The following is a 26,084-nucleotide window of genomic DNA, read 5'->3' on the forward strand; positions in this document are numbered from 1 at the left end:
GTTTGTTCTTGTTTTGTTTTATTTACCAATTTATTTGTCAGGGCCAGCGCCTGTTAATAAACTGTATGAACAGAACTGTAAGTGAGCTAGTGTTAGCAGAAAAGCCTCATTTTCATCTGTTGTCCCAGGTCAGATGTTAAGAGGAACCCTAAAATAGCTATAGCTATATGAAACACACAAGCAGAATATTGGTCATGAGATATAATGCATCATTACCCAATAGCAAAATGCACATCTAGCAAAACACAAACAAACCATAAAAATTAATTTTAAAGTTTAGGGTTAGGGTTAGTCTGTTAGCTGTGTCTTATTTTCTGTTCCTTATTTTATTTCATATTATGTTATTCAGATTATTTCATGGCTGGCTATGCTCACGTTCTTCTCTCTTGTGCAGCTGAACTCTATGGATGTGCCCGCTGCTTGGAGGAAGGTGGACGTTATCCGGGAGGCCAGGGCCATGCAGGTGCATTTCTTTGACAACGTGCAGACCCGGCAGGTCCTGGAGGAAATATTCTTCCTCAAAAGGCTCCAAACGATCCGTGACTTCTTCCGCCTGTGTGCCTCATTTGCGCAGACATTATCAGGTGAGATGAGATAACAGTCCAGTTTTGGAGTTCCCCGTCTAGCTTATATTGGTCTGTTCCGCCTCTCAGCAGTAGGTCAGCTGTTCAGAATTTGCATTGATAATCCAGCTCCAGTGTCTAAGAAACAGGAATATAATGTGATGGATCACACAGAAATCTAACTCAGACTCTGATCTTTTAAAGTCACTTGTTTTTTTTTAATAGTATAGGGGTCTGATGATATGACAACAATGTAACATCTTAATACTCACAGTGCACAGTATACTATACACATTTTGTTTTTTTTTGAGGTTTCATGTGTTACAACAGACAAAAAAGAACCAGGAATGCCACTTTTACTCTGAATACATTGATTTATTCCAATGAAACATGCCTGATTATGCTCTCTTTGTAATGAAACATGCCGGTTTTTAGGGTTCTTAAAGTGATTCTTTAAGAGAGTGTCTGTGATACTCTCCAAAAAGCGTAGTGTGAAGTAATTAATGAGACTAGCAATAAATATTCTTGTGGTGCCCACCCCTTTTTAGGATCTAACTTAATCAGATGTGCACATGCGATCATTAGTGCACAGGAATATTCACAGTATTGACAAACGTTGTTTTCAAACAAGAATGTGAACCATCAAGACTGACCTGACCTGAGGAGAAAAACATTAAGCAGTAGGGCGTGTAATGTGAAAGCTGATGTTATATCCATTCGAATGTTTTTACCTCAAGATGCCCTCTAGAAGCTGACCTTATTTTTCCACATTTTCCACAGGCACATGCCCCCCTCCCACTGACGAACCCCCACCGTCTAATGGCCCTGTCCCCATAGTGAAGCCCCTGTACCGGGGCTCCACTGTGGTGAGTGAGGAACAGATGACGCGGCCCATCAAAGCCTTCACTGCAGACTTCGTGAGGCAGATGCTGATGGGGCTCCCCACACAGGCTTTGGGCTTGGCCCTCTGCAGCGCCCTGAGCGCCCTCGGCACAGACCTTATCGCCCAGGTCGAGGCCAAAGACTTTGGGGCCGAGGGAAAGGTTTCTCTGGATGATCTGTGTAAGAAAGCAGTGGAGCAAGGCGTTCAGGCAGGACGGCTGTCTCAGCTGCTGCTGAACAGGGCCACGGTGCTGGCCAGCTCGTATGACACAGCCTGGAAGAAGCTGGATCTGGTGCGCCGTCTGGAGGTCAGCATAGACGCCTGCAAAGTCAGCCTGCAGAGAGCCCAGCTGCACATAGCCATGTTTCAGGTAAGAGGTGGTTCTGCAGGCGCGATGGTTAACCCTTTAAAGCCGGCTCAAAATACTAGCTAATATGTCTTTTATCTTCTCTTTCGTTAATTACATGATTTCTGACTGCTGTTTTTGTCTTTGTTATGAATGTTATCGAACAAAGCTAAAAGTTTATATTTTTATTTAGTCACAACCGTTTTGAACAAAACTTTGATTGCTGTTAATAAATAAAACAACAATACAATAATAAGCACTTACCAGTCTGAGTTCTGTGCTGGTCAGTTCTTTTAGTTAACTCGGTGAATGTGTTTCAGACAATTATAAATTTATTGTCTGTCTCGATCAATTTTTGCACTTTTTCCAGCATCAGCAAAATTAAATTTCATGCATTTATTTAGCCTGTTTGTCTGTTACTTTTTATTCCATCTTGATCAGTCCTTGGTACTATGCCTTCAGCTATAACAATGGGCCGAGTGATTTGGGGGAAAATATCCAATTGTGACCTGTCTAATAATGTGACTTTAAAATTAAGGTCCAGGCCTGTTATTTTGGCCAAGATTACCAGCACATCCTTTTTTTTTCTGGTTTGAGATTTGATTGCTGGACTTCAGGTCCGTCCGTCAGTCAGATAGTTAGGTGTGGTTTGTTTGTCATGTACACAGCACATGGTTAGCAATTCATATGCACCATTTTATTAGGTTAAGTTTCTCCACTTAAGACTTTGTTGTTCATAATATAGGCTACAATTAACATTGCAGCTCTTGTGATTTGAAAATTGCACTCATGTTCTCATTTTGACATAAAACCAGTTCATCTTTAAGCTCTACCTGTACCTTTTGATATCCCCATACAGTGGCAGCATGAGGATGTGCTTGGTGCTCGGAGTCAGCCGCTGACGGTCAGCCCTCCACCACGTGCCATCATCCTCAGCAACATGAAGAAAAAGCTCTACAAGCTCAGCCAGGATGAAACGGCCATTGCGAGCGTTCAGGTTAATGCCTCATCTTGGAAAGCCTTCTCAGTCTAAGTACTGTTTACATTGCTTGGTTACAGATCCACTTCACTGTGTTGTTTTGATCCTGTAGGAGAAGTTGGCATCATTAGAGGGCAGTATCGAGCAGAGGCTGAAGTGGGCTGGTGGTGCAAATCCAGCGCTTGCCCCAGTGCTCCAGGATTTCGAGGGTACCATTGCTGAGCGGCGCGCCCTGGTGGTGAAAGAGAGCCAGCGTACCAACCAGGTCACATTTCTCTGCAGCACCGTCCTCAACTTTGAGGGCCTCCGCACACGCACCCCAGAGGCCCTGAGCATGGATGCTGCCCTCTTTGACCTGGTGAAGCGTTGCCAGGCAACCTGCTCCTACGCCGCCCAGTTCAGCACCTCCGTCTCCCCTCTGGAGCTGCAGCTACTCCACAGACTGGTTTGTTCCTTCCTCTCCTTTCTCTTCACAGCTCTCTCACTGCTGTAGTTGGCGAGTGGCCAGTACTACTTTATCCCCCACTGCCTGTTCTCTAGAACTGCTTGTGGACTTACCTTTGCAGTGTAGTTACATAATTATAAATTACCAGATTACTTTCCCTGAAGTTAATTTTCTGGACATGAAAGCATTAATGGCGCATTTTATTGCCGTCACATCCTGTGGTATTTAGAAAGCGGGTAGTGCACTTAGTGGTGCTTGAAAGTTTGCGAACCCTTTAGAATTTTCTATATTTCTGCATAAAATTGACCTAAAGCTTCATCAGATTTTCACAGAAGTCCTAATAGTAAATAAAGAGAACGAATTTAAATAAACGAGACAAAAATATCAGACTTGGTCACTTATTTATTTAGGAAAATGATCCAGTATTAAATATCTCTAATTTCACCTTCAATTATTATTAGAAAATTCTAAAGGGTTCACAAACTTAGAAGCACCACTGTACATGGTCAAAAAATAAATGAGCACAGTACTCTTTTTTTTGAGGCATCATTCAATAAATGTCAAACCATCTGATAATTGTTACAATGCTGCAAACTAAGGGGAGCTGGTTAGCCTTGAATTGGCTAGCATAATAACAACTCTGCCCGAGTTCAGTTCTGGCTAACGAAAGCACTGATGAGTTTAAATGATAATGGATAAAATCAGAGGAAGTAAAGTTGAAGGCACAGAAAAGTGATATTAAACCTGTCCCTTGGTGTTTGGATCTGACCCACACACCACAGTGTTTGGTGTATTCTGACTAACTGCTGCTCTGATGAAACAACTTTAGATGATAAAAGCTGATGTCTGAAAGAACAGAAGTCGAGTGACGGGTGTTGGAGTAAAAGAGAGCTGATTTCGAGCCTGTTCTGTGGTGTTTGGTACTCTAGCGTTTTGGCTAAGCTAACAAGAGCTTAGTTAGCGAGGTAAACTTGCCCCAGGCTTGGTTCCATTTATCTGATGCTAAAATTACACCTGTTTAGAGGACATCTGAGAGCGCAGAGTCGATTGACTAGTGTTCGAACGAAAGCCTTAGTCAAATGAGCAAGTGTCCTAGTGTGTGTGTGTGTGTGTGTGTGTGTGTGTGTGTGTGTGTGTGTGTGTGTGTGTGTGTAGGTTTACTTGTCAAAAAGCAGCTGTTATAGATGAGCAGCTGTACCAATACAATATTCTAACTTGTGGGTTTGTCTCTGTAGAGCCCAGTGATGGAGCTGTCTATCGGTGGGCCCGAGTGGCTGGCATGTGCTCAGAAGCATCTGTCACAGGAGATGTCCAGCCAGAGGGCCCTGCAGGAGGAGCGGGAGCAGCAGCTGGACAATGTGACTGAAAACTTGCAGCTTCTGGTGGACACTATTAAAGGCATCCTGTCCAATCACAACCGCCTGCTAGCTGATGTTAAGCACCTGCTTCGTGCTATGGCCAAGGTGGGTTCATCTATGAACCAGGAAATATATATATATTTTTTTAAAGTGGCTCTTTTCATACAGCCATGGATATTAATGCGTTACTGTAGCTGCTCTAGCCATTTAGCATGCATACTTATGTGCATGTTATTGCGTATGCATTAGTATGCACATATTTCTGTCCATTAAGCCCTGCTTTTGTTTCACAGGATGAGGAGAATGCCCTTGCAGAAGGAGAGGAAGTGACGTACGAAGGAAGCGTGCGTCAGTTCCTGTCTGAATACAAGGCTTGGCAGGATAATGTGCAGATAGTGCTGTTCACAGTGGTGCAGGCCACAGGTCAGCCTCGCAGCCTGGAGCAGGTGGAGCTGCTGCAAGAGATTCCTGCCACACTCAAGGAGCTCAAAGTCCAGAGCCAGAGGTGAGCTGGCGTACTAAAAACAAGCAGCTTAAAGTTTTAAAGCGCCTGTACACTTCAGAACCCAAGCTGGTTTTTGCGATGTGTGCCTAGTGCCAGTGTAGTTGAAATGAGTCGGCCTTTTCAGGTCCTAAACACTTAGAAATGATGATTCTTAAGCGTTCTTTAATAAAGCAAATGGTTCTATATAGAGCCATGAACACTCAAAGAGCCCTTTGTGTGATTAAAGGGTTCTTTGCATCATGAAATGGTTCTTGAGATTGATGGAGAATGTGTTAAATATGGTTCTGTGTAAAACCTTTTGTGAAAAGGGTTCCATATAGCATCAAAAAGGGTTCTTCTATTGTTTCGGTGTCAAGCTTATAATAATAGAAGAACCCTTTTTGGTGAACCATTTTCTTTACTAAAGAACCCTTGAAAAACCATCATTTTTAAGTGTGTAGGGAACACAGAGTAAAATATTGTTTGATACTAAAATATTATTGTTAAACATTCAGCAAAGTTTGAATTTAAAAAATAAGATGTATATCTAACAAATCAAAGCTTAAAAATCAGACCTTTCTGAGAACAGAGTAGGGGCGTGGCCTAATAGTCTGAGCGCACGTGATTGACAACCCTCAGTGTTGGGCTTCCAGCTTACTACGCCGCTGAAGCAGGACTCAGTATAACAGCGCGAGCTGAGTGAAACACGCTCTATTTATGAAGCTGGTGTTTTAGACTGTCCCTACTGTGTGTGACTCACTATAAACATTCAGGCTTTTATGTGGACTTCTCAAAGGTTCCTATAGGCCCTTTTCACAAGAAAGGGAAGTGCGTAAACGGTGGGTAAAACGTCCTGCTGTTGCCTTTCGGACAGTTACTAACCTCAGAAATACAGGCATTCATATCACTTCAGCTCACCACAGAAAGATGTGTCACTCTGTCATAGTTGCCGGGTCGTCAGGGTCTGTAGCGCCACTGTAGAGGTTTTCCCCATTTGCATTTATAATCGCTCCAGCTGGTTTCCTGATTTGTTTAATCTGCAACGAGAAACTGTCAAACACTAAAGTCACAAAGCTGAAGTCGCTTCTTGTTCGAATTTTTCCGTTCCACCTTAAATGGTGCAGCAGTTACATTCTGGCAGCTCAGGCACCATTTAAGGTGGAACCATTGGCACAGGCTTACGAACATCTACTCTCCGCTGAGGAAGAAATGAGGGAGAAAATGAATGACTAATGCCTGTAGCAGCAGCTTTAAAGCGCGAACTGCATTCAGTGTAACGTTAGTCAACAGAGGTGAAATGCAGACACAGGTTCTTTTGCTCCGTATGTCAAAGTTTATTCCTTTATTAATTGCACAAACCTGTTTTCCTCTGCTCATCGTCAGCTGAGAAACCACTGAAACTGAGATGAGGCTGTTTTTGCTTCAAACTCGAACACTTGAGTGAGCTGTACGTGCTCAACTCGACGTTACCCTGCAACGACTACTTCCAGCAGAAAAAATGCGGAAACACCAAAAGGGCCTATTGCCTTTACTGCTGGATGTGCGTCCGTTTAACACTGGTGTGGCTGCTTAACTGAATGAATGGACAGATGGACATTCTTGCTAGTTCAGTTGTGCTTCCTAGGTTACCTTTCTCTTGGTTTTTAGCTTTTTCTCAGTAAGTTTCGCCGATTCGAGCACAGAGAGACTGTTGGGCAACAGTTTTGTTAAAGCTGTATGGAAGGGACAAAACCACATCAGCCTTGTGGATTGAGATACTGCTTACGTACACATTACTGCCCAGTTAACATCAGGAGAGGAGAATGTTGGCAAAATACATTTACAAGTCATTCTTTGTACGTGTATATTGTGTTTAAACGGAGAGTTCTGGTTTTAAATTCTGAGCCATATGAGAAGCTGTGAAATGCTTGATAGACACATGACCACACACGTCCATCAAATTCTGTTTTTAATTATCTTTTACCGTCATGTTGCTTGATTTAACAAACAGTTTGTTCACAGCAGTTTTTGTTGGCCTTTATTAAATTATTTATTAAATGTTTGTGTTGATCTTTTAAATCCTTTGCCTCATGCACCCCTTAACTGTGGTACAATCATTTGTAAAGCACAGCATCAAGTGTCTTGTTTTGCTAATTAAAATGACTGATGTAAGCTGGACTGATGATGCCTGAAGAACAAAATAGATGGTGTGCTTTAACCGTTTTCTGATTCTTGTTAATGCAGCATCTACAATGGGTTGGTTGGTTTTGCTTCTCCCCTGGTCACTGATAGAGGAAGTGACTGTGCAAGCCCCACTTCAACAGTGCAGACAAGCTTTGCTGCTGGTAAGGAACATTATTATTATTTTTATTGTTATTTACGGTAGTAGTTTAGTAGTATTTCTGAAATTTGTAAAGAGATTTTCAACGTATGGTCCGATTACAATGTGGTCTCTCCGTATCTGTACAGCGGTGCGTTGCAGTGCAGTGAAGACTCAGCCTGACAGCATGTCTCAGAATGCTCGCAAAGCCCTTCCTCGAAACTTTGGGACCCCAGCAGACACCCCACCCAGCACCCTGCTCATTGCCACCAAAGGCCTGGCCCCGAGCCCCAAGAGAGCCGTGAGGGACCCTAAAACTGGGAGAGGTTTGTGCATCTCAAGTCACTTCTTGTGTCTTTTGTTGAGACACTGAATCTGGTTTGAATGCAGTTGATTTGGTTTAAGCCAGTTTGTAATGGAACGAGTGGCCAAATCTGATGTAATGTCTCTGAATAACCCAAGCAATGAGGGGTTCTAACTCCAGGTTTATGAACTTCTTTTTTTTTCCCCCCCTCAGCTGTACAAGAGAGGAACTCATATGCTGTGAGTGTTTGGAAGAGAGTGAAGGCGAAACTGGAGGGAAGGGACATGGACCCTAACAGGAGAATGAGCGTCACTGAGCAGGCACTTATCATTTCTTCATTTTTCTTGACAATTAAAAGAAATGCAGAGCACCAAAACATTGTTTTCTTTAGAAAGGGGTAATGTTTATTTTTACTGCAAGTAATATGCAACACATCTGCACGCTTAATTGTAGTTTCTGGAGGGACTTTTCAGCCATGCTAACACGCTAATGTCATAATCCATGGGTTAATGACGGGCTTCTTGTCAGTCAGACAGCATTAATGAGCGCATTATTGACCTACTTTGGATTTCTCCAGATGTTCTCATTTGTCTTTGTGCTAATTTGTCTCTCTTGTCGTCTCGCAGGTGGATTATGTCATCAAAGAGGCTACGAACCTGGACAACCTGGCCCAGTTGTACGAAGGATGGACTGCGTGGGTGTGAACGGGATCCTTGTAGATCACTTCGGTCCAGCGAGGGTAGAAATCCACCAGAATCCACTGGGTCTGGGGCGTCAGAGCCACAGAGCACCATGCGGGAAAGGGGGGGTGTAGAGGCCCTCCTGCGCGCCCACACGGGATCCCCGTAAGCACAGCTGCACCCGGCGATCCAGCTAACACCAACGAAATGGGTCTGCATCTGTCTCCCTGAGATGTGTGGGGAGCATACCGAGACGGGGAGGGGGGGTGGGGGGGAGAACGAGGCATCCCAGCTTGAACTACCCCTCCAACCAACCCCTGTATCATCAACAATAAAAATTTCTGTCAACTATCAATAAATAGGATTTGCCGCAGGAAAATACTTTGCAGGAAAACGATGACTCCTAATCCCGTTCTCTTTAGAGCAGAGAGACGCATTGAGTGGCACGTCTCTGGACTTCGCTAAAGAGGAGACGGGACACTGGGATGTCCGCTCCTCTGAGGATCCTCTGGCCTCTGTTTTTGGATGGCTCAGGGATGGCGAGATTGCAGCGGCTGAAGCTGAGGTGTGCTGGGGAAGGTGTGGAAGGTTCAAGCGGGACTCCATTCAAAGCCAGATGGCCGTTGGCAGAGAGACCTTTAATCTCTCGACACATTTGTAATCAAGACTTTTTCCCCATCCCTTTCACTTTATTCAAAACTTATTTTACATGCCTCTAAAAGTTTCGCAGGAATTTCACGATTCAGTGGAAAAAAATTCATAACACGGCGACGGCCTTAGGGGTGGACAAATTAATGTTTGAATGTTTGGCACGAGTGAATGATGTGCTTCAAGGTGGTAAATGCACTGTCTTAGGTTCTTTTGATTGATCTTTGGATGAGACTTGGTGGAAAACGTTTAAGGCCCAGACTCAAATCTGATAAAATGTGCAAAATCAGTTTCAAAACGCTTGTTTTTCTTTTCCTTAGTATGCATCTCTGCGATTTGTTGTGTATTGTAGGTATTTTTCTCCCTTTCCCTTCTTTAATAGCCGTTTAGATTGCACCTTTTTTGACTTGCCTGTGGACGTGTGTCGGTTTTGATGCATATTCCCCACTAAGCTTGCGTTTTACTGATCTTGACCTAGTTTTACATTTTTAGTGGGAGAAATAAGTCCTGGAATAGTGCTGTGGTGATGGTAAAAAATATTGTCTCTTAATGATTTTACTCTTTGTTTTGTTTGCCAAATAAACCTGGATTTCAAACGTTAGGATTGTGGTTCATTTATTTGCTGCTTTCACTTTTTAGTTCAGAATCACAATCAAGCCTTATTGGCCAGGTATGCTTACACATACACTGAGTTTAGGTTTGGTTACAGGAGCTCACTGTACACAGTATCAGACACACATTTTACAGTAGTAAATAAACAAAAATAATAAAATAAGTGTGCATTCCTACCACACACTCAGACCATCACACACACAGTTACACCTGTAAACCTTGCTTTGTGCAAAGTATGTGTCTTATCTTAAAGTGCTGAGTGCAGCAGCAGTTAAAGGATGTATAGTGATTTAAAAAAAGGGATAATTGGGGTAACGTGTCAGATAAGTGGGGTATTAAGGAAAAGCTGGTCTGAGATGGTAGTTACAGAGGATGGAATGCTAAGTGTTACTATATACAATATATACTACATACCAATACATTGGTATATATGGAATATTTGTGCATGTGTAATATTTCAATGGTTCAAGAGAGTAATGGGTTGTGGGAAGAAGCTTCTCTGTAGCCTATGCAGAACTGCAAACTACATTTCCCAAGAAGCTTTGCGCGTCATAGTTTAGAAGTATGCTGTGGGTAGCTTCAAGAGCATAATATACTAGAGGTGGGCGATACGGCAAAAATGTAATATAATACTTTAAGAAGCTTTTGCGATCCACAATATTTTTTTCTGATAAGTTGGAAAAGAAAAAGTAGCGCAACATTTTAAAGAATACTATGACCGCTATGAATTGTTTGTATTCAACATTTCACATTCTGGACTGCACTAAATTCACTTAAACTCTAGTTATGCGCCCTTTAGACATGCAGTTAGGAAGTATTTTAGATTTCTTTAAAAAATAATTTTATGACGAATATATTAATCAAGATAGTGATAAATATTGTCATGTGTCCCAGCCCTATAATATACTTAATAATACCACCTCTGTTAGTCTACATTAGAGCACCAGCTTGGTTAAAAAATAGCAATAGTGAGCAAACCAGCTATTATTTAGGAATCTGTTTTGATTCTGTATGCCCAAGCAGTAAATGTGTGAAAAGTAATTTAATAATACAAAAATACAGAACTGAAGAAGGTTTTCTCCACGTATGAATTACAAACTATTTTTTTGGTTTTGTTTTGAATACATTGCTGCTGTCAGAACAAAACCTCATACATAATTTGAAAATACCTGTTATTCTTTACATTGTGTGTAAATTTCATGATGAATGGACCAAAAGAAACAGCCCAAAATGACTTGGAAAGATGTCTGGTTCCATTGACTTACATTAAAGGTAAAGCAGGTTTTTTCCTACTCCTGTAAAGTTACCATTTTGGAGATACGAGGTTTTCATCCGACAACAGAGACATGCATAAAATAAACTAGTGTGTTTTTTATTAAACCAATTTAGTTTTTTTTAGATGTCTAAATAAAGATATACGCCAAAATGGACTGTGTGAAGAAACAAGATGATGGTTCTGCTGTTATGGCTAATCGGTGTAAACGCCTGTTTTGATGTGTCATTTTACGTTCAGCACGCATGTGCCATGCAGAACTGCAAACTACATTTCCCAAGAAGCTTTGCGCTTGAGTTTCAGATAAAAACATCCTGCATGTAACCGTTAGCTGCCAGAGAGCTGCGCACTGCCGGGGCGAGGACGTTAAGGTTGAAACCACCAGAAAAAGCATACAAAAAAATAATAAAACAATGGCAGAAGGCGATAATAAAAGCTCTAATCAGTTGGTAAGTGTTATAATTTACATGCTTCACAGTGAGAGAGGTTGTCCGAACGAGCAGACGATAATTAGCCAGCTAGGTTAGCTTGGCGCTAACGGCTCTTGTTTCCGAGCGGATGAACGTTGGCGTCGCTGCTAAATTCTTTAACCTAATTTTTTGTGTTTTTTGTCACTAAAAGCCAAATGTAGGCCGTTTTTGTGTAGTTAAACGTTTTAATATGTTTACAGGAGTGTTGTCCCGCTTCAGTATTGCGAGCGAAGCTGAAGTTGGCTTCTTGTTCTTATTCGCCAGCTTCTCGTTCGAATTTTCCCGTTCCACCTTAAACGGTGCAGCAGCTGCACTCAGGCGCAAGAAGCACCACTATGTAGCTGCTGCACTACTTAAGGTGGAACGGGAAAATTCGAATAGGAAACCGACTTCAGCCTCGTCGAAAATGCGGATATTTCACTGTCTGCTTAGAAACACTGATGCTAATGAATGTGGGTGTAAAACCGCAGAGGAGACACGATAACAACACCGTGTAGCATCGGGTATGTGCACTATTTTCATTATTAACGTAGGAGATTTGGTGTGGGGACTGAATTGATCTGTCGCAGACAGCATATAGGTGTGACCTCCTACTTCCCTTTCTCTGGATGAACGCAGAAAGCAAGTTTTACTCCAGTAAAAGGAAGCTATATATTGAGGCCACGAGTTAAGTGTCTCATAACTCTTGACCTCGATTTATTAATTAATGTCCTCAATATAGTAACTCGTGGCCTTAATTTGTTAATTTGTAGCCACACCTTATTAAAAAAAAAATAATCACCTTGTCACCTTGGGGACTCTGTACCTTTGAAACTGAAGACGGTAACTCAGTTATTCAGTAGTACTAACCCGGTCCTCCCTGTACTGATTCACAGGTTGGTGAATCTGGTACTGTTCAATGTCTAATCTGGACATTTTGAATAAACATTTATAGTCCGTGCCATTCCAGTGGATATAAACACTAGTGATATCCACAGGAATGGCCTTTATCCACTAAAGGCAGATAGATGGTCCACATAGATTAAGCTCTGATAGCAGTACCACTGGATACAGTCCGTTTCTCAGGCCTAATGATGACGCTTTAGCCGGAGGACGTCTCAGTCTAAATAAAAAGGGGCTACAGCGCAGGATTAAGTCGAGTTAAATCCTATTTAGGTGTAGAGGTCATTATTTTGTATGGGCAGTAAGGAGCTATTTGAGATCCAGCCCCTGTTTAGCTGTGTGTGTTGTGACTAATGAAGGTTAGGTGTGGTGATGAGTGATATATCGTCTAAACCATTTTAGTCTGATATCGCTTTTCATTTTTAGCAGTAAAATATTAGTGTTCCTGTTGTCAAGTGGTTGGTTTCATTTATTTATTTATTTATTTATTTATTTTATTTATTTTGTGCAGTTTACTGTGGTAGTTCAAGTGACACAGCCAAAAGGAACGTTTTAACCATTGCTACATGTGTTGCAAACACGCCTACTTGTCTCCAACACTGGTATTGCAATAGTCTCTGCCACACCTGCTCCAGCTAACTAACTACTGTAGTAGTCCTTGGTTAGCTGGATCAGATGCAGTAGCATGAGGTAAGGAGGAGGCTGCATTTTTGATGCAGGTTGGAACCAAACTCAGTCACGTAGATCTTCAGGAGGAGGGTTGGTGACCACTGCTCTAGAACGAGAGTTTCCGGTTTTGAGACTAAGAGCAGGCCCATCTGATGATGTATTGTGGAGTACAAAAGTCAGAGACCACATTTTTTCCCATTTAAGCCTGGAAATAAACAACAAAGTTTTAGAAACTTTGAAAAATAAAGCAGAGAAAAGCTGTAACAGTTAAAATGAAGAAATATCCAAAGTTATGCAAAATCAAAGTAAGTTTGTGGAGTTGACCATGTTAAGGCATATGGACAAAAAGGTCTGATTTTTTTTTTTCCCCCTTCTTTTCCTTCCATTGAAGTGTTCAGAAGGCAGTTGGGTGGATTTGATGTGCTGATCAGAGGACACCAAATACTAAGACATTATAAAATTCATGTGAACAGTCAAGTATTTTACTCTTCACTCAAATTGTTATGCTGATTTTATCACTTGTAATGAAAACTTAGAAAAATAAAAGAAAGGATTGCAAAATGGAAGCGTTTTCTCCGGAGGTTTCAGACTTTTGGACCCCGCCGTATCTTGAAGGTGTGAGGAACTACAATTGCGTTGGGGCGGATACTTGAGGACACGCGTGTCGGTTTTTTTTCCCCTCTAGCTGGCTAACTCAGGAGGAAGTCACATAGCTAACGTGGCTTCTAATCTGTATGTATTATCCTCTACATCAGTGGGTTTTTATTAACACAGATGTAAATATCTTCTGAAGCCATGATATATTCAGAAAATATTGAATTTTTCAATTTTGCCCAGTTCTACTTACCTAAGTGGCTCTTGTGACAAAATTATAGAGTTGTGCTTCTAGGTAGACGTGACTCTTCACCCAGCTACCTTGCTGGCATGAACTTGTTCTGTTTCATCATTCCTACTGGGTGTTGTCACTGTTCTGACACTGCCACTAGTGCTGGGTGGTACTCATTAACAATAAATATCACAGTATTTTCCGATTGTGTCACTGTCTCTCAGTTAACAGAGTTTATCTCAGCTAAACGGATAACATTTAAGTTTCCATTTCCACATGCTTCCTGTGTGTAGTTACTATAGTAAAAGGATGTCATACAAACCTGACAGCCTTAGTTTGGGCTGTTCTTGCTGACCTCATTTTTTAAAATTACACCAAAGGGAAACTTAAACAGTGTATGTCTTGGCTTGGCAACATGGACACTGTCATTTTATGGAATAGAGTGTTATCATGGATGTAATGCCTGTTATCGATGAACAACGCTGGTACAAATCATTTCTGTTCTGCATTGTTGACTGTGAGCCCTGTATGTGATGCAGGCCCAAGAGACGGCGCAACTCGAGGAGCAGCTGCAAGGATGGGGCGAGGTCATTTTGGCCGGGGACCAGTTCCTGCGGTGGGAGAAACCGTGGTTCCCCGGTGCGCTGATAGGTGCCACCTCAGTGCTTTTCCTGTGAGTATACAGATAAGTTACGGTTCGTACTGCAAAACCCACCCACAGTTAGGGGCTGGGCGATATGGCCAAAAATGTTATCACAATAAAAAAAATTCATATCGTTTGATATCGATACATATCGCGATAAATGTCAAAACATGATTTCTTTCAAGTTTGAAGGCTGGTTTTTGCTCCTGAGTGGTTAATTGCTGCTTTAAACTATCCTTTATGGTCAGAACACGACAAACACTCAAACAGTGGAACATTTCACAGGTCTGTCATGGGAGAGTGGGAGAAAGTTTCTGGTTGGCTGTTTTTACAACCACAATTTTTTTAATATTTGTACTTTAAGAAAGAAAACAGATTATTTTTAGCTGTCTGGTGACGAGCGCTCGGCTATCCCATTACAAATGCTAAACAAATGGCCAACAACAGTGCTAAACTGTTTAGTTTCTCAATGTCAACTTAGTATGAACAGCAAACATTAGCTGGCTCAGTACGTCAGTGATGGATCACACCGCCTTACTGCCATCAGTCCTACCACATCCATGTCAGAGCATATCACAGCATTCAGACACCAACTAGCGACGTCTGGATTTCTCTGTAGTAGTTTGAGGGGTGAACCACAATAAATCTGACGCTCGCTGTGTAAAACCATTAACTGCAGAGTGAATCTCTAACACTAAACAAACAGAGTCCTCCTTTTAGGTACGTTTAAACTGAAATCAGCGCTTTTTTGTCTTGTTTGATCTGTAGTAACATTAACTTGCCGTGCTGTGCGAGTGACTGGAGCGCTGCTTCAAGTTAGCCAGCGGCTAAAAACAGATAGTCTGGAAAGATAGTGTTCTCCCACTCTCCAATGCCACACAGACACGCAGCGTCCTCAGTTTACTTTCGTTTAAATCAGAGCTGTAAGTTGCTTGAACCCACTTCTTTCTTTCACTTTTGTTGCTTGGGAATACACTAATACTAAAATGCGACTGAGCGCTATAATAGTGCTGGAGTTGTGAGTATCAGACGTGATTTAACGCTGCTAAAGCTTTTTAGGATGTTGGGAAACAGGCGAGTTCACTGTAGGTCAGTACAGTTACGCCACTGATCTCGTCACTCACACTTGGTCACAGGAGAGCAGATCGCCGGTCGCTCCACTCAAACAGGGAATGTATAACTCCACGTTTCATACATGAGTATGTTTGGTGACTCATTTCACTCTTTGAAACACCGCCCCGCCCCCCCGCCCCCCAAAACATGTTAAAAAAACTCTGAAGTGCGCCCTCTCGTGGCGACAAGAGTAGTGTCGCTTTCTTGGCAGTAAAAAATGCCACTAGGGCTGTCGCTAGAACGCAGAAGTGTGGGAATGGTCTATTATATCGAACATTTATTGAACATTCCTTATAGTTCTATCAAGGAAAGATATATCGCAGTAATTATCGTTATCGTTTTATCGCCCAGCCCTACCAACAGTCTGCTCGTAAATGTGTTTCAGATGTCTCAATCTATCACTGCAGTTAATCTAATCAGATAATCAGATGTGTTTGGTGTTTTTTTTTTTATTATTTTTTTTTATAATAATTACTTTTGCATGCATATCAGTTAACTGGGATCGATTGTCATGGCCTGACTTAATCAACTTAAGATTAGCATGATTACAGCATGTGGTCCAGGCCAGTACTGGCTGGTATTTTCGATATTTGCACGCTTGTGACGTTGTGTGTGTTTTGTTTTGTTTTTGTTTTGTTTTGTTTTGTTTTTTGTTTTTTTTTCCTGCAGTACCACGTTTTTGACACCAAAAGGCAAAAGGGCTGCGCTTTTTTAGAGAGGAAGAGACGTCCCTCATGTTGAACATTTTGGGATCAGGAATAATTATATATTTAAGGGCCCATGTCCTACATTTTTCTTGCATTTTATATTTTTTCCTTTGAGGTCCTCTTTTTATATGCATGTAGTTTTATGCACCAAAAACTGATTGGTTGTCCTGTATTGTGACCCAAGTTTTGAAACTTCAACAGTGTTTGAATATTACTTTGAACTCCTTCATTTCACCAAAGTGTGGGGAAATTCATTTCTCCGTGACATGGGCCCTTTAAATGGTCAGACAGAAAAGGAACTAACAAACAGTGGGAAACTCATGTGGATGATCTTGGCTGCGTCATGAAGGGGACGTTAACTGTTATGTAGTCAGACTATGCTGGTTTGCATGTAAGCAGGACTGTAAATTGACTGGTCTTTAATATAGCTCATATAAAGGTCTTGGTATCTACTATAAAATAGATAACTGTAAACAAGTAAAATGAAGGATATGCAATGAAGGTTAAGCACAGTTGCACTCACAGATGTGTAGTTTTTGCAGCTAAAGGAGAGAGCAGTGAGTGTAAATGTGCCTATATTTATATATTATGTATGTTGCAGTAAGTTAGTTATTTCACCAAAGTTACAATGCATTTCAGTTGTGTGGTTTTAAGGTACTCAACTCTGCTAATAATACAGACCAGAAACAGCTGAACTGCAGCATATCTCTTGTGCATGCGTTTTGGACTTGTGCTGCTCCAAACATTTGGAAGATTTTAAAGGATTACGTAGTCCTCCCTTCCAGCACTTTGCTAAAGCAGCTGTTTACAGTACAATGGATTATTGTGTTTTTAAAGATTAGGGCTGCTTTTCATTGTTTGTGCATAGTTTTGGTTATAAAGAAATATTTTTCAGGATTACACTTCAGTACAACAGTTGTTAGTATTAAGTGGCCTTGGCTTGTCTTAGCTGCTGTTGGTAAGAGCTAATTTGTAGGATTAAAGTGAATTCGGGTACGCAGAGCCAGCCTTTTTTCATAAGAACGTATTTTGTGATGTAATGTAACAAGAGTAGTGGTATGTGTTCATTTTAATCAAGGAATGTTCTGTTAATATTACCCATTGATAATATTGGTAATTGACGTTATGAGAGGAAAAAAAATGTTGGTTTTGTTAAAAAATGACTGTCATTCCAGAGGAGAAGCATTACAAACAACTCGTAATGGTGCATTCTTTAATCTTGTGCAGCTTGGCGTTGTCTTAATCCTTAAAGCCCCTGTTTCATCCATGCCCTCTCTTCTCTGGCAGGCTCATCTACTATTTGGACCCATCTGTGCTGACTGGACTGTCCTGCACTGTCATGATTCTGTGCCTGGCTGACTATCTAGTGCCCATTCTCGCCCCACGCATCTTCGGCTCCAACAAATGGTACGTGATTGTAGAGAAAGGTTAAATCAGTTCAGCTCTGCATGCTCAGACAGACAGACAGACCCTGCAACAAAAAGACACGCATAATAAATATAAAAAATACAGGATTTACAAGGCAGTGTAATTAAAAAGGAGTTCACAGTTGTGTGCTGGAATGCAGATAAACGGTTACATATGATATAGACCATATCAGATTGTTTATAAATATAATAACTGGTCATTCTTTCAGATGGATAACTTGGGCCCAATCCCATTTCAGCCCTCACCCCTACCACTTGGCCTTTAGCCCTCTGTTTTGCGTGTTCACATCTAGGGGTAGGGTGCCCCAGTTCTTGTTGAGATAGAGGGGTAGAGCGAAGTGTTAGGGCTACATGGTCCTCCAAACGGAGGTTTTTCAGAGGCTGCAAACAGAGTGTTATGAGAAAAAAGACAAACAGGCAAGATGGAGAGCAAGAGAATAAAAAAAAACACAAATGTGAGAGTTTTCTGTAAAAATTACAATAACCACAGTTGTCTTAGTTTAATGTAGTTTCAGTGTGTTATGGTCGTTTTCTTCACAACAAGCATTAAAAAATCGCTAATAGCATGCTAGTGTCTCGATAGCCAGCTAGCTAACTTACCGTTCCACCTTAAATAGTCCAGCAGTTCTGACGCCTGAAGCGCCAGAATGCAACTTTTGCACCATGTAAGGTGGAACGGGAAAATTCGCGCAAGAATTTTATAGCTGACTTCAGCTTCATACAACCAAAGAATTAGCGATGGGCGATAATAAATAATTGTCTTATACTCCCTCTTTGAAAGCATGTGATGCCCTAAATGTAACTAAAGCCCAGCAGTGAGGTTGCTGAACCTTTCTTATCACTGAAGACGGGCTGGGTTGCCCACAGAGCAGCGCTAGTAGCCTGATAATGAAGCAATTTTAATTTGAGGGTCCCATTTCGTAAGGCAAGATTTCAACCACTACCCCTTGTAACTTGTAACTGTTCCAAGGGGTTAGGGTGACACTCAAAAATGAGGGGTAGGGCTAAAAAGAAGAAATGGGATCGGGCCTTGGTCCTGTCAGCATGGAAGCAGCTCAGATTACGGCACAACGTACAGTAAATTCAAACATAACAGACAATCATTGGCAGCAGTGGTAAAATTCCATGGTATTTGAGGCTGTCAGATGTACGTAATAGACTTTCCTGTTTTCTAGCATTCAAAAAACAGATAGAGATGCTTTAAGCAGTTTTAAGCCCACTGAGGGATCCTCTGTCTTTGGGAACATTTCCAACTGAAGCTAAAGACAATTTAGTGAATCCTTTGCTCTTCCAGATGACGTTGCCAAGCTCTGTTACACAAGCAGTAAGAGCAGCAGAATGTAAACCAGGGCGATACGTTAACTTGGCGATTGCTATTTATAGGATCTTTACTTCGTAGAGTCCGACACAAGGAGACGTAAGCTAAAAGAAGCTAACACTCTTAGCGTTGCTCATATTTTCACACTCAACAGAGAAAAACTGAAGCTTTATTTAATTCTACATTTGTACGCTCATGTTGTGAGCAGGGGCACCAGAGTAAGGGCAGGCTTGGCACACGTTTATAGTGACTATTGATTTATTCACAATGTCAGGAACATCTTGTTCTCCAGGATGTAAGCAAGGTTACCAAAGTGTACAGCGCAAACTGCAGCTTCACAGTGGTCTTCCTTTCTCTCAGTGGCAGATATAAATATCACATTAGACACACTTGTTGCAAATGGAGGCAGAACTGTTATCTCTGATCGTGCTGGTGGTTCAAGTACAGCACAAACAAGTTGTTGCAGAGTCTTCACACTCAGAGTTTGTTCTCTGCTCGTTTGCTTCTGATCTGTTTCAGAGTAGATTTGGAGCCATGCATTTGATTTCTTTTGGTTTTTTTGGTCTGATACTCAAGAAAAAACAAATGTGGGATTGATTCATCATATAGATTGATTTATATTCGGCATGTATTTATGCTAGAATTACAAGTCCTTTATTTTAAATAATCAGTTTTTCACACTTTTGGAGTTTTGGAGCAGTGTTTTTTTTGCTAGCTGGCTAATTCAGAAGGAAGTCTTATAGTTAATGTGACCATTAATCTGTGTTTATTACAAAATAGGTTAATGGTTTGAAATGAGTTGTGTGCAAAAGTTTTGGCACATTTTGGTCAAATGATGTTTTGTTGATTTTCCTAAGCAAAAATAAGTTCCTCTACATCCTTTACTGAACAGATACTTCAGCACATTTTAATGTACAATTACTGTTTATTTACTGAATTTAACCTGCATACCATAAAATGTGGCCTGTGCAAAAGTTATGGCACAATGGTTTTGTTCTCTGTAGAGCTCTGAGTGTGTTCAAAACCTTTGGTTATGACTGCCTGTCTGTATTTCTTCCTGGAGGTAAGCGGAGTGTTTGAGCAGCTTAAACTGGGCACTTATAAATGGCCATGTTAAGTGAAGTGCTTCAGTTAAAATAGCTCACTTTAAATTGTTTTTAAAGAAAAAAGTATTAGATCAGTACTCAAGGGACCAGTAGTGATATCAGAAAAGTGAAAGTGGTCTCGTTCTATCTCTCTCCGTTGCGGTGAGTCTGCCCAGTGACTGCCCCTTCCTTCAGCTCGTGTCTTGGTTGTGCTGACAGGCAGACTACAGGTGCAGCTGGATGTGCAGCGTCAGACGGAGCGCTACACTGACTCAGCAGTCGTTTCCTCCCTGCTGCTTTGGGCTGTGCTATCTGCAGACGCACTGCAGAAGGCAAAGGCCTCCGAACAGTCAGCTGAGGGAGTATAGATCAGAGCGTGGGAGTTTATTTTAGAGTCTGGCAGCGTCCTTGAACCTCTGCCTCCTGTATATATGGTCATGTTTTACGTCCAGAAATAAAAAGTAGTGCCTAAGCACATATGCAGTCGAGTTTCCCACTGCAAATATGGACTCATTTGCAGAAGTGCTTCTGCTGTGTATGGGATTTTATAAGATGATCACTGTATCTTATCCTATTTACATTCAGAAGAGCAGGTTTATATGAGTTTAGGAACCTGCATGAAGAGCATATAAATATACACTGATCAGGCATAACATTATGACCACCTCTTTGTTTCTGTGCTCATTGTCCATTTTATCAGCTCCACTTACTGTATAGGTGCACTTTGTAGTTCTACAGTTACAGACTGTAGTCCATCTGTTTCTCTGCATACTTTGTTAGCCCCCTTTTACCCTGTTCTTCAGTGGTCAGGACCCCCATGGACCCTCACAGAGCAGGTACTATTTGGGTGGTGGATCATTCTCAGCACTGCAGTAACACTGATGGTGGTGTGTTAGTGTGACACAGCAGTGCTGCTAGAGTTTTTAAACACTGTTCACTCACTGTCCACTCTATTAGACACTCCTACCCTGTCAGTCCACCTTGTATATGTAAAGTCAGAGACGATGGCTCATCTGCTGCTGCACATGGGGGGTCCTGACCACTGAAGAACAGGGTAAAAGGGGGCTAACAAATTATGCAGAGAAACAGATGGACTACAGTCTGTAATTGTAGAACTACAAAGTTCTCCAAAACTGAGGTTTACAAAAATAATTGAACAACCGTGCAAGACCTGGTAGACCCCTGAACTGCCCCATCAGATAAACAGCACTTAAAGCTTTCGTCTTTGAGAGCGAGGAAAAATGGGTCTATGAGTCTGAAAGGATGAAGCCAATACTGAGAAAAGGAAATAGACAAATCAAGATGCTGCTGGTGTTCTCAGAACAGTGGACTGACCACCCCAGAGTCCAGACCTCAACATCACCGAATGTGTTTTGAAATTAATTTGATGGTGAGAAGCAGAAAATTTAGCCAGCCTCTAAGACTGAACTTTGGAGGTGTGGAAAAAATCAAAAAGAATGGAAGTTGTAATAAAGAGTGTTTATAATAATTACTGAAAAAGTGATGTTATATTCAGTTGTTAACTTCTAATTTTCTGTTAAATATACTGCGATACTTTGCTGCCTTTTTCATGGCGCTGAGAAATAGCCGTTTGGACTGGAAATTAAATGAGTCTCGGACTTCGGCGCAGTACTGTACAATGCATATTAAACGTTTTTATGTAAGGTGTTATTCATGTCTTCTTCTTTTTGTTAATATTTTTATTATTCTCTCTTTCCACCACAGGACCACAGAGCAGCAGCAGCGCTTCCACCAGATCTGTGGGAACTTGGTGAAGACTCAGCGCCGCGTGCTCGGCTGGTGGAAGCGCCTGTTCGCCCTGAAGGAGGAGAAGCCGAAGATGGTAAACAACAGTGTCTTATTGTCTCGCTGTGAACAGTTACTCAATTCTTCCTGACTTGTATCAGGCGAATGTTTGCAGGACTGAATTTAAATTGAATACTGCAGCTCTGATTTGAGTTTTGTGTTAAATTTGCTGATAAATGTCCTTTTGTTTGGACACAGTTGACTCACCTTAAACGAGCATCAGCAATATCCATTCAGCACAATTAGAACATAGTTACTCAACTTTGTTACAGTCACATTCTGCTCTGTTTTGAAAGACTTGTGTTTTTTTTTCCTTCCAATAGTACTTCCTGTCCGTGATCAGCAGCCTTGTGGTCGTGGCTTGGATTGGACAGCAGGTCCATAACCTCTTCCTCACTTACCTGATTGGTATGTACAACACTGTGCAGCTGTTATCTGGGGTTAGATGTCACTGGGCAAAAAGTCAGCGTCCAATTTGCTAAAAGGTCCTCCAACAGTAAAACTACAGCAGTGAAAGGCAAAATCTGAGTATTTCCTATTGCTGTTGTTTAATGGCAGCAGAAAGTGCACAATTCGTGACGATGTTTTTATCACCAAATTAAATAATTTAACCAAATTAATTTTCATTTAATGGGGAAAAAAAACCTTTTGCAATATCAGGACTGTGTTCTGTTGGATGTTTTGCAACTTGTGTGTGGAACAATGTTAATAATTTGCCTGTAATAAAATGAGTCATCACCATTTAAGTGTACGGCAGGAGGCTCATGTGGTAAGTGTGAGAAGGCTGTTCAACAAAGAGGCTGTGGTATGTAGGCCAAGAAAACAGGCCACAGTAACAGTCCAGAAATATGCTGTTCATTTCCCTGCCTCCACAGGAGCATTAAAGAGGCTGACACAGTGCATTTGACATACATTACTTTAATATGTATGCACCATTTTTACGTTAACTCTTTCCAACATCTCTGAATCCCTTAGAATTGAACAGGCTCTTGTTGTTACTGTCCCTTTAAGACTGATAAATGATCTCTGATTGGCTGTCCTCTTTTGTGCCTCTTTCAAAATGCAGGGGTTGGCTAACTGCTGTAGACTCATTTTCTGATCTGATGCCCAGGAAAAACGAATGTGGGATTGATCAGTCATATTTGATGGATTATATTCGGCACATATTTATACTAGAATTACAAAGCCTTTATTTTAAATAGTCAGTTTTTCACACTTTTGGAGTTTAACAAAAATATTGTTGTTTTTTTCCTGCTAGTTAGCTAATACAGAAGGAAGTCATATAGGTAACGTGACCGCTGTTCTGTATTCAGTACAAAATAGGTTGATGGGTTTTAAATTACGATTGTGTGCAAAGGTTTTGGCACCCCTGGTGAAATGATGGTTTGTTGATTTTCCTCAGCAAAAATAAGTTCCTCTACGTCCTCTACAGAGAACACTCGTCTGCACATTTTGATGCACGATTACCGCTTATTTGCTGAAGTTCACGTACAAACCATAAAATGTGGCCTGTGCAAAAGTTATGGCACATTTTCTGTAGTGTATGTATGTATGTGTGTGTGTGTGTGTGTGTGTGTGTATATATATATAATGTTCTTTATTTTTATATATACAAATTAAATAATATGTACAATTCTGTGTTAGAGTAGTATGTAGCGGGGATGGGCCTTTCAGATCTGACATTCAAATCTCTGAGGCATTGTTTGAAAAATATTCAGATAATTAAAATTTACACAAAGAAAAGCAGACAATCTGGAGTCTTTAAGATAAACAGACAAATGCTAATCGTCTGTTACCTAAGGTTATTGAGTTACATCGTACTGTGCCTCATACCTTTTAGCTCAGAAGAAGAGTTAGTGAGCTGATACCGTGATAACGTTCAATTTTTATTCCATTAAGGTTATAAGAGTATGAATTGAGCTTGTTTATTGGCGCTTTTCTATGACGCTTCCTGTGCTGTAGCAGTTTGCTGTGTTGTGTGGTAGTGGGGGGTGCTGGAGCCTATCCCAGCTGTCATTGGGTATTGGGTGGAGGCATGGATACACCATGGACAGGTCAAACCAAAAACATTTTCTTTATCCCTTAGAATTAAACAGGCTGTTTTTGTTTCTGTACCTTTAAGACCAATATATGTAAATGAGCGCGGTTCTAATTGGCTGCACTGTATTGTGCCTCATTCAGAAGGTGGTCCAGGCTGATACACTTTTTATAAAATCAGCATGAGTGGGCGGGGCTGAACTGTTGTAGGCTGAATAGCCATAAATATGTAAAGGGTTGTTTTTTGTGACAGAAGTGGTGAATTTATATGGGCTGTTTTTACAGCTTCGTTTTCATGTATGGACTGGAATTGTTAAGTGTCTATATATGACATCAAACTTTTATTTAAAAAAAAATGAATGTACACAATTACAAGATTTGGGCCACTTTAATGTGAGTGTGTGTGACGTTCAGAGAGAAGCTACAGTATAATGTGTATCAGAAATCTTCATTTACTGTTTTTTAAAACTTTTGACTATTTGAATATTGGAAAGTTCAGTGACTGTTATGTAAATGTGTTCACAAAACTAAATGGAAAACAGGATAGTTTTGATGTTTAATTTCTGTGTACGCACTGGTGAGTGAACAGTACGTTTTTGAAACTTGAACAGTGTTTACATGCTGTGTAAAAATCTTCTTTCCCAAAAAAAGGGAGGAAAAGTTTTTCCATGATATGGGCTCTTTAAAGGAGAATAAAAGGGGGCTCTGTTTCACTTCTATGGGGAGCTTTTCTTTTTTTATATAGGCATTTCTGCTTTTTTTTCCCTCAGCACAAAGTTACACCCTTCAAATCCAGCTGTTAAATAGCTAGTTTGACAGGTACCTCTCTGGTGATATGTTGCAGATTGCCTGCTCATATTCTTTTTCCTTTTCCCCCCCTCCAGTGAGCTTCCTTCTGCTTCTGCCTGGCCTCAACCAGCACGGCATCATCACCAAGTACGCCGGCATGGCCAAGAGAGAGATCAACAAGCTGCTCAAACACAAGGAGAAGAAGAATGAGTGAAACCGTGCTGCAGCGCGATGACAAAAGGTTGAGAGGAATTATGTAGGAGTATTTAAGAGTTGAACATGGCCATCTCCCCATCTGTACTTTACATAATGGCACAGACCAATGAAGTTCTGGCTTGAGCTCCAGTGACTTGGAGAAAGAAGCAAATATGTAGACTAGCTAAAGGCTTAAACACCAGCCAGTCGCTTCTAGGCTTCACTTCACCATTCGGAATTTCACATTTTTCACCTTGATTGGCAGAGCTTGGATATTTTCTACCAAACTGATGCATCATCATATGTTTTACATCTGTGTGTTTGTGTGTAACAGTGCTTAAGGTATTCACTTTTTGCGAAATCTTGAAACCCATTACCGCTTTAAAGCCATTCCCTTTTATAAGCCAATGAGGCGACTACTGAAATACATACTCGGCTCTCAGCGTAGCTTGTTCTTGTTCTCGATTGCTGTAGGACGTGACCGGTAATCATACCTTGCAGCACCACATAATTAAAGGTGTTTAGAATTATTTTTAAAACTGCACTGGAAGAAACTGGGAGAAACCAGGAGAAACTGGATGTTTTGAAGCTGTGCGTTGGTGCCCTGTGAATGCTTGCACGAGGGGTGCTGACCTGTACTGCTGTGCTGATTTTAATTACTCTCCTCCAGCTCTGACCCCTCACGCTGACTCACGCTGACTCCTGGGTTACCACTGTAAATATACGTGTCCTCTTTGACTGCTATATCTGTGTACGTCTGTCTGTCTGTGTGTGTTTGAGGTCTTACAGTCTTCACGTCTTGTCTTCTCACCTGCTCATTTCAACCTTTTTTTTTCTCAATTCTCAATTCTACCTTAATAAAATTGATTTAAAAATATTTCTGTAAGAAGTATTTATTTTAGATTTGAAAGTTTGTCATCATGCGTAGCTGCTTTTCGCTAATACTTTGATCATTCATTGAACGATGGGATTTCTGAGGATTTCAGTGTAGATGACACATTTTCTTTTCTGAGACTAATATTTAGGGCTGTTTCATTCCAGGAATTCTGAAGTCGATTCCGATTCTAAGGGAAACAAAGGAGTTGATTCTAAGACCCAATCAAATCAACAGGCTACTAGCGCTGCTCTATAGGCGACCCTGCCAGTCTGCAATGATAGCAGAGGAGGGTAAAGTTCACCAACTTCACTGCTGGGCTTTAGTTACATTTAGGACATCATATGCTTTCAAAGGGACAATTATTAT

At 41.1% G+C, this 26,084-nt stretch overlaps 2 protein-coding genes across 2 annotated transcripts in view; both read left to right on the forward strand.

Annotated features, from left to right (window-relative positions):
• The window catches only part of smg1 (SMG1 nonsense mediated mRNA decay associated PI3K related kinase), a 65,256-nt gene extending 55,666 nt beyond the window's left edge, over window positions 1-9,590 (forward strand). Inside the window, 10 exon segments of the mRNA XM_036590567.1 lie at window positions 395-584; window positions 1,344-1,816; window positions 2,652-2,789; window positions 2,884-3,216; window positions 4,452-4,679; window positions 4,868-5,079; window positions 7,282-7,382; window positions 7,507-7,683; window positions 7,875-7,981; window positions 8,288-9,590. Of these exon segments, the coding sequence (XP_036446460.1) occupies window positions 395-584; window positions 1,344-1,816; window positions 2,652-2,789; window positions 2,884-3,216; window positions 4,452-4,679; window positions 4,868-5,079; window positions 7,282-7,382; window positions 7,507-7,683; window positions 7,875-7,981; window positions 8,288-8,365 (2,037 nt within the window). The 3' untranslated portion in view covers window positions 8,366-9,590.
• Window positions 9,591-11,168: 1,578 nt separating this feature from the next.
• Window positions 11,169-25,678, forward strand: arl6ip1 (ADP-ribosylation factor-like 6 interacting protein 1). The gene is made up of 6 exons (XM_036589387.1): window positions 11,169-11,323; window positions 14,261-14,394; window positions 17,472-17,591; window positions 21,740-21,857; window positions 22,144-22,228; window positions 24,742-25,678. Exons 1-6 carry the CDS (start codon window positions 11,288-11,290, stop codon window positions 24,858-24,860), a joined length of 612 nt encoding a protein of 203 aa, XP_036445280.1. The 5' UTR covers window positions 11,169-11,287; the 3' UTR covers window positions 24,861-25,678.
• Window positions 25,679-26,084: the final 406 nt, after the last annotated feature.

The sequence above is a fragment of the Colossoma macropomum genome, unplaced genomic scaffold (assembly GCF_904425465.1).
Source record: "Colossoma macropomum unplaced genomic scaffold, Colossoma_macropomum, whole genome shotgun sequence".
NCBI classification, from domain to species: domain Eukaryota; kingdom Metazoa; phylum Chordata; class Actinopteri; order Characiformes; family Serrasalmidae; genus Colossoma; species Colossoma macropomum.